At 47.7% G+C, this 14,428-nt stretch overlaps 2 protein-coding genes across 7 annotated transcripts in view; one reads left to right on the forward strand and one right to left on the reverse strand.

Moving 5' to 3' along the window:
- PTPN18 (protein tyrosine phosphatase non-receptor type 18) overlaps positions 1–3,090 on the forward strand; it is a 75,519-nt gene extending 72,429 nt beyond the window's left edge. For all 5 annotated transcript variants that reach the window (XM_081895235.1, XM_081895236.1, XM_081895234.1 and 2 more), the window contains 3 exons: positions 927–954; positions 1,809–1,913; positions 2,626–3,090. In XM_081895235.1, the coding sequence (XP_081751361.1) occupies positions 927–954; positions 1,809–1,913; positions 2,626–2,693 (201 nt within the window). In that variant the 3' untranslated portion in view covers positions 2,694–3,090. The remainder of the gene's footprint in view (positions 1–926; positions 955–1,808; positions 1,914–2,625) is intronic.
- Positions 3,091–5,415: 2,325 nt separating this feature from the next.
- IMP4 (IMP U3 small nucleolar ribonucleoprotein 4) lies at positions 5,416–14,342 on the reverse strand. Of its 2 annotated transcripts, none has more exons than XM_081895102.1 (9): positions 14,319–14,342; positions 13,042–13,150; positions 12,528–12,611; positions 11,417–11,526; positions 10,589–10,721; positions 9,681–9,835; positions 8,209–8,303; positions 7,530–7,603; positions 5,416–5,655 (listed from the first exon to the last, which is right to left on the reverse strand). In XM_081895102.1, exons 1-9 carry the CDS (start codon positions 14,319–14,321, stop codon positions 5,543–5,545), a joined length of 876 nt encoding a protein of 291 aa, XP_081751228.1. In that variant the 5' UTR covers positions 14,322–14,342; the 3' UTR covers positions 5,416–5,542. The 2 variants fall into 2 exon arrangements, with proteins under 2 accessions (XP_081751228.1, XP_081751227.1); XM_081895101.1 differs by lacking the exon at positions 14,319–14,342 and adding an exon at positions 13,259–14,186.
- Positions 14,343–14,428: the final 86 nt, after the last annotated feature.

Genomic DNA, 14,428 nt, shown 5'->3' on the forward strand with positions numbered 1-14,428 from the left:
GTAGGAATGTTGTACTTGACTGCAGCTTTACATCCCACACACTGGAGCATGAAACATATTAGGCATCCCTAGGAATATGGAGGCAGTAGCAAAGGGAGGTTCTATCCCCCTTCATCTCAGTGTGTGTGTTATGATTGAGTCGAAAGGGGGAAAGTCAATCCATCATTCCCCGCTCCCAGCTGTGCAGCTTAGTAAAGTCAGGGCTGGAGGAACAAACTGGAGAAAACTTGGCACTGAATGTAAAAAAACCAGATTCCTAAGAACCTTGGCTTTCACCGTGGCCAGCATGACGAATCTGCTCCGGCGAACCGGCACCAGAGCAGCACATGTAAACGCCGTTTACCTTCCCGCTATACAGCGGTACCTATTTACTTGCACTTAAGGGTGCTTTCGAACTGCTAGGTGGGCAGGAGCAGGGACCGAACGATGGGAGCTCACCCCGCCGCGGGGATTCGAACCGCCGACCATGTGATCGGCAAGTCCTAGGCTCTGAGGTTTTACCCACAGTGCCACCCGCGTCCCTGTAAATCTAACCATAGTGCTGCTTATCTTAAGAATAAGAGTGAGAACTTTTCCCTTCTTGTCTTGCCCCAGGTCATCTACAGGCAGCTGTTTCATCACCGGATGAGATAATGTTTTTATAATGCTTTTCTTTTGGATGAGCTTACTACCCTGGGCTCCTTCAAAAGCAAAGGTGGAATATACATTTAATAAGGGAATCAATAAAATGCATCCTTGTGACTCTCTCATTCGCCAAGGGCAGTGCTAGAACGAAGTGTGTTTGAGCAGTGCAGAAATATGTTTTATTTCAGAATCATAGAGTTGGAAGGGACCCCAAGGGTCAAGCCCCTGCAATGCAGGAATCCCAGCTAAGGCATCCATGAGATATTTCTTCTTTAAATACTTATTTTCCTCCCTTGCTCTAGGTTTTTAGTTCATCACCTGGGAAGAAAGGTAAGAAGCAAAATACTTTCGAATGGTCATGGGGAACATGGATGTTGTTTGACTACAACTCCCATCATCCCTGACCATGGTGGGTGAAGCTGATGGGAGTCCAAAAACATCTACAGTACAGGGATTTCTACTTTTAACAATGTGGAAAGAGAAGGGAGATAATGGGTTTTTTGCCTTTTTTACATTGTGCTAGAAGAGGGGATCATCAAATGTTGGTTGCCACTGTGAGAACAGGATGCTGGGCTATGGTGGACCTGTGGTCCGATCCACTGGAACTCTTGTGTTCTTTCTAAGCTAGGGTTAGGCCAACCTCAGAGAAAGTTACACAGAACCAATTAGCTGGATCCTCTTCAAATGGCTTACGACTCATTTCTGAGAGCGACTGCCTTCCCAGAGGTGGAAAGGGTGTATTCACTGCAGCAGTGGGGAACCTAGGCCCTCCAGATGTTGGTGACCGACAACACCCATCAACCCTAGCAAGCAGTCAATGGACAAGGATAATGGGAGTTGTAGTTCAGCAACAACCGGAGGGTTAAAGTTTCTGCCTTATTAGTTTCCCACAACCTCCTGGAAGCTGTTGCTACCTTCTACAAGGTCTCCTTCCGAGTTGCCATACTGGAGTGCTAGTTTGTCACGACCCTAGTCGTTCCAGGATGGCAAATCTCAGAAAGTGGTGCTGGAAAGTTGTGGGTCTTCCTTGTGGTCTGCAAGGCTCAGCTGGCACTCTTCTTTCAGCCCGCTTTTCACAAGACATGAACATCCCTATATTCTAGCTTCCTAGATGATGTTTGCCCCAGTGTTTGTTACAGGCAAGCTGATGTGAGAATTGACACCCTCTCATGTTTTTTTACTAGCCCCACCATCACCACGGACTGCCCCCACCCAAGAATATGAAGATGTGGGCAACATCACTCCCAGGAGTAGCCCAAATGCGGTGGTATCTTCTGCCAATGGAATGGGTAAGTAAGGGGACCTTTAGGCAAAAGGTTATGATAGTGCTGCAGGGTGCATTCGTGTGGAAACTGAGGGGGCGGAGAGGGCCAGGTTCCTACCCAAATCTCTCTCTCAAATACACACACACACACACACACAAAGTAGTTCACACACCTGTGTAGATTTCAATATACATACTAGGGTCTACTGCCACTGCTTGATTCACTGATCAACCCCACCTCCAGTGGCACAGCATGGGGGGTGCAAGGGGGGCCGGCCACACCAGGTGCAACATCTGGGGATTAGGGTTAGGGGGCGCAAATTACTTGCCTTGCCCCGGGTGCTGACAACCCACGCTACGCCACTGCCCTCCTCTCTGCCGCCACCTTTGCCAACTACCTCCCCCCCACATGACGACACCCACCTTCCTTTTTTCACACTGGAGCTGGTGCAGCTGCCTAGTGGCAGGCACATGAACTGCAGCATAATGACAGCCTTACATTTTTATTGGTACAGCAAGATATACAAACACCTCCAACATAATCCATGTTAGGAGGAAAGGAGAGTGAGGTTGTTAAAGATAGCTCAAGAGGACTGCATGATTCTCCACATCCTGTCATGTGTTAAAATTAAAATACACAAAAGGACAATTGCCATCAGAGATGTGAAGGGGAGGGAATCATAATAGAAATAGAAGAAACTTCTCAGTGCTTTGTCCATCTCCTCTTGCCCCTCCAGGGTTTAACTTCCGCATCGGGAAGCCCAAGGGACCAAGAGACCCTCCTGCTGAATGGAGTCGCATCTAGGCAGCAGGACAGAGAGACAAGGACACTGCTTCTGCCATTGAGCAATTCAGATCGGGACCAATACTGCTGCCTGCTCACTTCCTTAGGGAATAACTGTAAAAATAATAACCACCAGCAAATTGTGCCTCTGGGGCCATGAACCAAAAGGCAGCAGCAGTTGCATGCACTATACTCCAGGACTTTTCTACCAGAAGAGAAGGATATGGACGTGCTCGAAATGTTGGGCTCCACCAGCTAAGGAACGTGTGAACCTGGCAGCCACCTTCTCTTCACCAGCTTCTTGAGCGGCTCTTAGCTGGGCAGGGCAGTTTTGCCCACCAAAATTTAAAGCCTGGTACCCCATGCCTGGAACCATCAACACAGCACATCCCTCCTCCCATTAAACAATATTTGCTAATTTGTGAATTGCGCTTTTATCAACAGCCACTGGAGCAAATCCATTCCACTCAGGAGTCTTGCCCCATCTTATGTCAATTTACATTTCTCCTCTTACCTACTACAGTTATTTCTGCAACCTAGTCTATGGAATGGGAAGGAAGACATTTGGTGGCTTTGGGATTCTTGGTCTTCTCCCATCTGGAGGGGGTAAAATCAAGGCCTGGCACCAGCACTTCAAATTAGCTCACTGGGTTAGGGAACACCCCCCCCCCCCTGCTGGGTGTTCCAATTGCAACATATTACTTCTCACATGCAGAATACTTTTGTCAAAAGATTGCACTCATGAGACTGGGGAGAATGAGGAAGGAAGATGGAGCTCCTCCCTTGCACCAGTTACTGTCCTTGTTTTGGTTTTTTTCTTTTTAGTCTGAATGTTCAATTGCTCTGCTCTCTTGCTGGAGAACTAGAAGCTTCCTGGAGGTCTGACTTTCCTGGAAAGTAAACACACAAGAGCTCTGATCTACCCAGGCTTTGGGATGCTCACATCCATGCCACTTTGGAGTCCATGTAGGCAGTGCTAGATGCCCTATGGCAGGTATGTCCAACAGGTTGATCGCGATCTACTGGTAGATCCCTGTGAGGTTTTGGTAGATTGCGGCCGATCTCTGGCTCCCTTTCCTTAGTGTCGCTAAAACTGACTCCAGCCTCGCCCTCCATTGTTGTTTGATCTCTGGAAGGGAAGACGGAGCTTTCTCTGTGCTGCTGTTTTCATCCATAGTGATCTTCTTGTGAGTTTACCCCTTTGTCCCTTGTCTTTACCCCCCAAAAAACCAGAAGCCCCCCAAAAGCTATTTTTGAACCCCCAAAACAGGGCTTTCCTTCCAAAAAAGAGCTCAACAGTAGATTACTGCCAGTTTTTAATTCTGAAAGTAGATTGCAGTCTCTTGAGAGTTGGCCATCCCTGCCCTATGATTTAACTGCCCTAGAGGAAAGCACCAGGAAGAGAAGATGGACGTATAAAAATCTGTAAATACCAGTGGTGGGGAGTGGTTGCTGCCCCCATCCCTTAGAACTCCATCACATTGGCTGATACAGCCATCAGAAGGGAAGCATTTCCCACAGCCAACCACAAGCAAACAATCACACCCTAGGCCAACCCCAACCTCTCTCACCACCAAAGGAACACAAGTAAACAACACAAGCAACGCTGACACCAAACTCTACATACATTAAACATAATAGAAACACCGCCACCCGACCCCACCCCCATCCATCTTCCCTCTCTCCACCCCCTTTCTCTTTTCTTTCTTTTTTCTTCTCCCCCTAATGCCTCAACAAATGAAACAGATTTGTAAAAACGCTACGTGGAAGAAGAAGAAGAAAAAAAATACGAGGCACTACACTCCTGTAAAACAAGAAAATCCTTAATAAAAAATATTTAAAAAAAAAAAAGAAGGGAAGCATTTCACATCACCTAGGGGTGCATTCTATGCCAATTTCCCTCCCTTCCGCTACTCTGTAAAACTCCTCCCACAATCCCCAATTTCCAGCAATCAGCCTGCCTTCTCTGGGATCCTCTCCAACAAAAACATTTTCTGTGAAACAGAGAGATGAGAAATACATCTCACAAAACTAGAGCAAAACAAAGGGTCAGGGAAGAATTTGGGGCCCCATTGAAATCTATTCTACTAGCCATTTTCCCATTTCCAGGAAATATAGCTGCGCCAAGTTGACTTACTCTGTGGAACAGAGAGAGAAAGAAAAGTAATTCCATTTGTTCTATCGGGCCAGAAATCATGAGAGTTGTAGTCCAGCAACATCTGGGAGGCACCAGGTTTGACAAGGCCATGTTTTCTATCCTGCCTGCTCCTTAACAGCAACTAGGAGCGATTCCATCTTCACTCATTCTAGGACTGCTTGGATGGGCATCAAAGTGGGCCTTCTCTTGGCGACCACCGCTGCCCTCGACATCCATTCCCCTGATGCTGTTTTTGGAAGGAAGGAAGGAAGGAAGGAAGGAAGGAAGGAAGGAAGGAAGGAAGGAAGGGGGCTCACTGTAATATGTAGCCCAGTATGTGTGCGCCAAACCCACAACTGAACAGGGATGCAGAGCAGGAGAGCAGGCTTCCAAGATGCCCCCCCCCCCGGTACAAAACAAAAACAAAAAACCCCAGGTAGAATGTTCTGTGCCTGGAGAGGGAATCTGTCATGGAGATTCCTGCATGGCAGGGAGTTGGACTAGATGACCCTTGGGTCCCTTCCAACTCAAAGATTCCATGAAATCTATGAATGCTTGGCATAGTTGGGGGGTTTTTGTGTCCTTTGTCTGCATGGGCCAAGGAGATTTTCAGTGGCAGAAAGCACAGGTTTATGGGGTGAATTTGAAGACTCCAGTTCACAAAGGCCCCAGTCTCCAGGCAGTGGACAGCCTCCTTGAGGAGGAGGAAGAGAGAGGCAGTGTGGAGTCCACGCTACTCCACGCTGAGGAATTTCCGCTTCTTAGCTGTGCGAGTGTATGGGTGCCAGCGCCACTCCACATCTGCTGTGCTCTCCTGCTCCAAGGTTCCCAGTTTAATCATATATACTGGAATAAGAGAAGAGCAGCTTTAGAGTCTCAACCAGCTCCACTTGAAGCAGACATGCAGCACCCACCAACCCCTAACTCTGCACAGTTTTGCCTGTTAGTCCAGACACCCACCCAACTGCAGCTTTCTAAACTTTTGGCAGAAAACATTTGGACACAGACAACAAGGAAGAAGAAATGTGGACTAGCAAATACCACGGTCGTATCTTGCAAGTGCTTTCTCCATGTGCTTGAAGCATTTCACACACCTTTATCTCAAACACAAGAATGGCTTTGCTGGAGCAGACAGGAGGCTCCCCTAGGCCAGTGGTCCACTTCACCGACCACCACCAGCCAGGCACCTCTGCAAGATCTCAAACAAGGCCTGAAGGAGATGGCCATCACTGTGTGGTACCTGGAAGCATATTGCTTCTGTAAATGGAGGAGAACCTCTGGTGGGGGGAAACTGTGGCCCTCCAGGGGTGTTTGGACTACAACTTCCATCATCCCTGAACACTGGTCCTGCTGGCTGGGAGTCCAACCTTTGTTCACTATGAAAAGCTACTGTGACTGAATAAATGGGTAAAAATGCTTCAAGTGTGTCATAGTAGTCTAAACAACAGCAGTTCCACTGCTGTGACATTGAGCTCTTTTAAAGTGGCACTCATGGCTGACCTCAATTCAAAGGCAATCAGGCTTGTATGTATTGCAACCAAATATCTGGAAAAGAAATTCCTCTAGAGCAGGGATGGCTAACTCCCGAGAGACTGAGATCTACTTTCAGAATTAAAATCTGGCAATGATCTACCCCTGGTTTAGGGGGGTTCAGGCCAAAGTTTTTGAGCTTTTTAGGGAGGGGGAAAGCCCCACCTTTATACAAATACTTTCTTACAAGGTAAGTTCTGTTTTTTTTGGGGGGGGAGGTTAAGGCAAGGGTCGAAATCACTCACAATAATATCGCTTTGAATGAAAACAGCCACTTCCCCTCCACTGGTCAGACAACAGTGGAGGGGGGGGCGGGGAGGGCAGGAGTCAATTTTGCTGAGGAAAAGGAGCCAGAGATCGACCCACAATCTACAAAAACCTTGCGTGATCGACCTGTTGGACATCCCTGCTCTAGAGCATACAAAAGTCAATGTTTTAATCGTTTTTATGTAATTGCGTTATGTGGTGTGTGTTTTTTAATATTTACGATTTGGCACACTCTTAGAAGCGAATTAAGGCTGAACAGCAGCCTGCCACTTTAATTTACTAATCAGGTTTGGCATTCAAATGTTGCAGGAGATAGAAAAAAGAGGCAAGGAAGCAACACCCCAAATTCTTGTGAAACAGGCTCCAGTCAGAGCCAAACTCCAGGCTCAAATATATCACTTTGTAAGTAAAAAGGGATGGAATCACATCAAATGCTCTTCTATGCTTAAAAAGAATCAGCAACCATTATGTGCATGGCAAGGTTCCCCAATGGGAGGAAGCACAGCCTTTCCCTGACATGCTGAAGCTTTATCTGATGATGCCATCCTCCAATTGCACAAGGAAGCGGTTCAGCTCCTGGAGGGCTATACTACGGATATTTCTGAAGGTATAATTCAGCCCTAAGTGACACATTCCAGCCATTCAACAGTTGGAGATTTCAACAGCCAGAGATTTTTACACCCACCCACTTACCTAGAGGAATGGTGGCAATTCAGGGGCATATTCCAGCCAGGCAAAAGTGCCTGAGGTAAGTGCAGAGCAGGGCTGGGAAGCGGCTGTGGCTCGAGGAGTGCCTGCTGTGGAGGCCTGGAGGGCCACATTCACCCCTGGGCCTGGAGTCCCCCACCCTCTGCTCTGTTTGCCCTATATTCCATTTGTGGATTTGCACCATGCCCTTCCAGTGTTCTAGGCAGCTGACTTACGTTTCATCTCAAACCTTGGCCCAACCTCTGTAAGCTCTACGTTCCGGTGGTCGGTCTTCTTGTAGACGTGGTGCCTGCCACAAAAAAAGCAAGTTTTGTTAAGAAGCTAGTGCTGGAACAATCCCCAACAAGCCCATACTCACTGACTACCTCCCTTTTCGCTGCTGCCCTCTCAGTGCCAGAGCAGAAGAGTGACAGGTCCCACAGCGCAAGGAGACCTGGCTGAAATCAGATGCACCGTCTTTCTAGGCAAATGGGCAGCCTTTCATTTCCCATATATGCTGCAGCGAGCAAATACTGTAGCAATGCTTCTCCGAACACATGGAGGACTATGGAAGGAACTTGTTGAATTAGCACACTCGTGCCTTGCTCTACTTTGTGCTTTTTAGAATCTTTTATGGTCCTTTTGTCATATCTCAAACTGACTCTGCCCGCCCCCCCCCCAAATAAAACAAAAACTCTTTGCCACATCAGCGGAGAAGAGGTTGGAGGCCAGCATTCTTGGGGGGACCAGCACTTTGAACTGCAGCCTCCCCCCCTTGCAATTCACCCCCCACTTCAAAGAGAGCAAGTGTCTCTTCACCACTCACCCCACACTTTTGCAACCTATCAATGGGACCAAGAAGAGAAAAGAGAACACTGGCAGCCCTAGCAGAAACACAAGACAAGTTCCCCCTACCGGAAGGAGATGTAGTCTTCTTGGTTGGCAAAGGTGATGACCCGTTTGCTATCATCTTTGGGCACTGGAAACAGGTACTTGAGAATGCTGGTGAGCTGAGGAGGGAGAAGTGAAGAGAATGTGGGTAGACTTGTAAGCTGGTAGAAAATGGGACAGATCCACACCATACTTTTAAAGCACATCCAGCACACCCATCAAGCACATGCTGGCCCCCCAAGAATCCTGGGAACTGTTGTTTGTTAAGGGTGCTGTGAACTGTAACTCTGTGCGGAGTACACTACAGTCCATGGGGAAAGCCATGTGCTTTAAAGGTGTGTTGAATGTGCTTTAACCGCCCACAGAACATGTTTGATGAATCCCAGAAGCAAGATCTTCCACCACTGGGGAAGCTCTGGCCTGCAGGCCCATGAGACTGTTTGCCCCAAACCCATCCACCAGAACCCTGGCATAAGATAAAGTGTTGGCTGGGTTAGCTACACAGATGATTGACAAGTGGGCGACCCAGCTGCCCTGTCCAGGCTGGGGTGAGAGACCAGGATTCAGCAGGCCCCCACCCCTGGCTTACCCCTCCCCCAGTTTAGATTATAGGAGTTGGAGTGCAACAGCATTTGGAGAGGCTAGAGGGTCGCCGTCCCTCCACACCCTCATAGACCCTTAGGTTGTAACCCTAAACCTGCCAGTAAACTCAGTTGGACTTCCAAGTACAAAATATACAAGTTCTTTTACCACTCAACAAAAATAACAAGCCCTGACCTTCACTTCATATGGAAGATGCTCCAATCTCTCAATCATTCCGGTTGCTCTTTCTGTACTCTCCCACCCAACCACTGTACTACAGGATCTTCATTTGAGCTGGGGGGGGACAAGACTGCACAGTGGAACATATTGCACAGAATGCTAGACCAAGGTTTGCCTATGTGCACAAGACCCCATGGGCCAGAGCAAGACTTGGGCCCATGTTCTCCACCACATCCCTCTCCTTTTCTCCCTTTCTCCTAATCTTGGCTTCTTGTTGTGTATGAAACCAGAGAGTGCCATTCATGACTGTTTTGAGGGTTTTATTCTTTTAAAATCAAGCAGTGTATAAATGTTATGAAATAACTAACTAACTAAGGTTAGTTTAACAAGCCAACTTCAGAAACCATGGTTTGAAGTTGTCTTGTTAAGAAACTGAGCAGAGGGGTTTTTTTTTTTAGAAACCATGATCTCTGGTTAGCATGCAAGGACAAGCAGAAATTAAGGGATGGTGATAGCAAATTCTGCTAAAGTCCTCCTTCCAACTGCACAGAAGCATGCAAGCCTCTTGCGTTTGGACTTGTTCCAGTTCACACAGAGAACTAAACCATGGTGTACATATGAATGGGGCCAGTACCCCAAAGGCAGCCGCGCTAGATTCATAAAAATGCCTTGAGTGCCCACTTTTCAATCACAAATAGTGACTTTGCTCATTTTGACCTCCAAGTGCATCTTACCCGCTGCCCAAGACGGGAAGTGAAGTTGTGAAAAATGAGGTGTGGATGTGCCTCTGACATGGTGCCAATGTCTGGGATGTCGTGGCGCATGACCACATTGCAGAGCGTGAAGAAGGCAGTGGGACCAAATGGCAAGTGGCTGATTATGAGGCCATCTACATGGTGATAAAAAGGTGGATAAGTTAGTCAGGCCCCATCACCAGTGACTGCAAGCTGAGAATAAAATCCCCCGGCGGTAAAAGGCAATGCCTTGCTATCAGTGCTATGGAGCTCAGGCATCAGTTCTACCTCCTGCTTATAGACACAGAAAACTGCCTTATACACAGAGTTCATTTAGCAGGAAACCAGGCAGAGGGCCTTCTCGGTAGTGGCGCCCGCCCTATGGAACGCCCTCCCATCAAAGAAATAAACAGCTATCGGATCTTTAGAAGATATCTGAAGGCAGCCCTGTTTAGGGAAGCTTTTAATATTTGATGAATCATCGTATTTTAATATTCTGCTGGAAGCCGCCTAGAGTGGCTGGGGATGGGTGGCATTATTTCTACTCCTCCTCCTCCTCCTCCTCTATCCTTTCTACTTTGACTGTCATTAGCTCACCAGGTTTTCTGAAAGCAGCTTTTCCCATGCAAAACATGTGCTCTACCCACTAAGCAGCAGTTACACACCTAACTACGGAAGCCACCACCAAAGAGCAGGATCCCAGCAAAACCGCTCCTGGTCACTCATAGAAGTGAGCCATTCTACACACTGCATAGGCAAAGATTAAAAACTGCTCCCACAATCCAACAAAGGTAAATTAACAGTTCACACATAGCAACATTTGCTCTCAACAACATTTGTTTCAACTCTCTAATGTGATGCAATCCACGTGACCCCTGCCCACACCCAGCCCCGGTCAAGCCACTCACCTGGGACCCCTCTGTGCTCATGCACCACCAGCAGGTCGGTGACCCCGTTTGCTTTGCAGGCGCGGACAAGGGCCCCCACTTCATGTCGGCCTCGGTTCATACGCTGGGCCCCAGGGAAAACCAGCTTGACTTCCTAAACAGGAAATGGGTGGAAGGAGATGGGAGAGTGATCAGGAGGCATAACCTGCAAGAGTCAGATGTAGGGTCACCTAGTGGTTAAGGACAGGTTGGCACTAGAATGCCTAAAATGCACATCCGCTAACCAGGAATCCCCAAGCCTTCATGCGACACAGAGGATGAGAGCAGGAGGTGCACTCTGCACATACTCCAGAGGCATTCAGTTACTACTTCTCCACAGTCCCAAGACAGGGCCCTGGCTCACACTCAAGCCTTTTGGTGGGTCTCCAACATAACCTTCCTAACTAGGCCCAGCAAAGACCTGCTAGCTAGACCTGGAAGAGATATATCATGGACTGATCCCAGAACCTCTTATCACCAAAACAGGAAACACCGGAGGCCTTGCTCTGAATTGCTTTTGGGGGGAGGGCAGTTTAACTATGTTGCATTTACACTGTTCCATCACTGCTACTGTTATTTTTATATGTTGTATGATGTCATGTTCCTAGAAGTTGCCTTGAGCATTCCCTTCATTTTTTAAAGTTTTATGGATTTAAGCTTTTAAAACAATGAATGCATAACACTAAGATGAGGAAGATGATTGATCTTCCCTCCTTCCCTATAGTGGGCACATAGCTTTCCCCCCCCTCTTCCCCCCACATGCACATATACCTCTTCCTAAAAGAGAAGGAACGAGTGCTGCTTGCTTACTTTGGCAAACATCTTGAGGCGGGAGCTGGGGTCGCGGGAGGTAGTGACCATGATGCGAGGATCCTCCACACCCGCCCAGCGGTACTCGTCGTCCATGTGGCTTTTCACACCTACCACGGCAAGGCAAATTACAAAGGCAAGTGACAAATCCACAGACACTCTTTGAACTCTTAACAAGCAAGCACACACCCTGCAGCTGCACTCATCTGGAAACCAAACTTGGGTTGCAGAAAAGAAGAACTTTTTTAAAAAAGGAAACAAGTGGTTCAGTGGTTCATCCATGCTCAGGGATGATTTGAAAATTTCTAAGGGTCTTGGCAGAGCACTTAGTGATTTTTCTGCCGGCTGTAGCAATTGCAATCTGCTGTGTTAGATGCTATAGGATTTTTCTAGCTGCTTCATTTACTTCTTATATACTGTATATTATTGTAAACAAATCTGAAATCCATAGAATTCAAAAAAATCACTATGAATACTTCTGTCTTCAAACACAAAACCACAGGCCAGTTTGGGAATGCCTCTACCAGAATTCAAGGTTGCCTGGAAACCACAAACTAAATGATTGGAAAAGGATGGGCTACATGGTTCATCAGCAGAGAGAGGAAAACACATCATACACCTAGGGAACGTCCTCTTCATCCTCTTCGTGTTCTGAGGCTGAACCCTAGCATTTATAATTCACTTCTGGAGCAGCATTCCCATTCAAATCCAGATCTACAGGGCTCCGACAAGTGATGCAGAGGTAAGTTGCGCTAATGTGACAAATACAACACTTTCAAATGTGCCACATTTCAACTGGAAATTAGTTGATTGATCCAATTAAGTGGGCCTGATGGGCTTTGTAGTCCAAATCCTCTGGAAAGCTCCAGGTTAAGAAAGGCTGATTTATAAGATGTCACCAGTGAGAAGTAATGCAATAGGGAATGCAATAGCTAATTCCACCACTGTCCTCCTTCTGGTTGTTGTCTTCTTCCTTCCAATTCCCTTTCGGCCATTTTGTTCTCTGTTCACTAAGGGTAAAGGCTACAGCCTGAGGATGCTTCCCTCAAAGCCAGTAAAATGATATATTAGTTTTACCATTCTTACCATTTTGCTCATATCAGCTACTCACCTTCTCCACCCCCATCATCAAATTCGAGAGCCTTCTGGAGCCCCAGAGCCTCCCTCCGCAATTCCGTGGGGATGAGGCAGTTCTCTGGAAGGGAAGAGATAAGAGGAGTTACGAAAAGCAGACACAGCTGCAGGGCTCTTGACCACCATTACTGACATCGGGGATACATTATAGGGAAATGCAAGACATACATTTTTCAACCGGCTTTTGAAGCCGAGTTATTACTTTATATCACCCCTTTCCTCCAAAGAACTTGAAGCAATGTAACAGTGTTCTCCCGCTGCCTGTCCATTTTATACTTAACAACAGCCCTGTGAGGCAAGTTAGGCTGGAAAATGGCAGCTGGCCCACTGTCACCCAGTGAGTCACCGTGGGTCTCCCCAGTCCTAAGAGTTTACAAAGGCCAATTGCTCCTGCATCTACAAGACACTGTACACATGCAGGTTTCCACAAAAGGCACCCTTCTTAGCATACACACATCAGTTTTGAGCAGATGCAAGTTAGTTGTTCATACCATCTAGTGCTTTTTTAATTTTTTCCTTCTTCTCCTGGATCGCCCGAAGCTTTTCCTCCTGGGCTTTGCGGTAAAGATATTCTCGCCGCTGGCGGGCTTCCCGGCGCAACTAAAAGAATACAAAGGTATGAATGGAACGACAGAGAACACGCTCTCTCCACCACTTTCCAGTTTAACAAATCTTCAGGACAAGGACGGATGATCACTTCCTAAATACCTGCTAATCCTCAAGTGAGGATGTGTCCAAACATTTGTTCCCAGTCCAGCAGAAACTATGGCCACATGCACACCATACATTTAAAGTGCTGTGCTATGCCTTTAAGCAGCCACACCTTCCTCCAAAGAATGATGGGAGCTGTCATTTGTTAATGGTGCTGTGAGTTGTTTGGAAACCCGTTTCCCTCCCAAAATGGTTTAATCACAGGGAACTCTGGAAATGGTAGTACTTGGAGTGGAACAGGGGCCTCTAACAACTCTCAGCACCCTTTACAAACTACACCTCCCATAATTCTTGGGGGGGAGCTATGTTTAAAGCAGGATCATAGCAGCTATGTTTAAAGCGGCATTATAGCCCTTAGGCTATAATTCCCTAGCAGCCGATGCCATATTGTAAAGTGTCAGGACATAGGACACTGTTTTACTGCAAACCTAAACACATTTACTGTACTACAGAGCATATACCTCACTGAACATTGTTCCGAGTAAACATACATAAGACTGCATGGTTAGGGACACATAGCTCATTTCTTCAAAATGGGTTTAATCACGCCTAAGCACCCACTGGATTGTGGCCATTGAGTTGTGAATCACAGAATGTCAGCCTTGGAAAGGCCCCTGGAGAACATCTAGTTCAAGCCAATATTCAATGCAAAAACCTTCAGCACCCTTAACAGGCAGCAGTCTGGATTCCTAACGGACACCTGCAAATGAAAGAAACCCAACGCCCCCCATAAGCCAGTCAGACTGTTCCACTCTCACAGAGCTCCTCGCATTCGCAAGCTTCTCCTTGCTAGTCATTGTGGGTCTGAAACTGAGAAGAGGAGTCGAGGCAGCAACTGGCTACAATCTGCTCCTCTCCCACGATGCACTACTATGCCAACCATGACGAGGGATTCCTAGGCTAGCGCTGCCGGTGGGCAAGCGGGCCTGGCCATCCAAAGCTCTGGACCGCTTCCCCAGCAGCGCCACGGGAAGGAAGCCCCTCGGCCGGCCTCGCAGGGCCCCCTTCGCCCGACAGCTCCAGCAGCGCTCCCGAAAAGCCGCCGCCGGCTCCTCACCATGCTGCTTCCCCACCACGCCGGACTCCACCTCGCGCCGGAAGATCTCGCCCCTTCCTGCCTTACCGCCCCTTCCCATTGGCCAGCGCCAGCCTGCTAGAGCGGAAAAG

The sequence above is a fragment of the Podarcis melisellensis genome, assembly GCF_964234715.1.
Source record: "Podarcis melisellensis genome assembly, chromosome: 17".
Classification (NCBI taxonomy): domain Eukaryota; kingdom Metazoa; phylum Chordata; class Lepidosauria; order Squamata; family Lacertidae; genus Podarcis; species Podarcis melisellensis.

Bases quoted from the DNA above. Each gene is read 5' to 3' on its own strand.
- IMP4 (XM_081895102.1), bottom strand. The intron at 11,527-12,527 runs GTGAGTAGCTGA...TTGCCGTGGTAG, and splicing joins TGATGATGGGGGTGGAGAAG to GTGTGAAAAGCCACATGGAC. The intron at 8,304-9,680 runs GTAAGATGCACT...CTCCCTCCTCAG, and splicing joins CTTCCCGTCTTGGGCAGCGG to CTCACCAGCATTCTCAAGTA.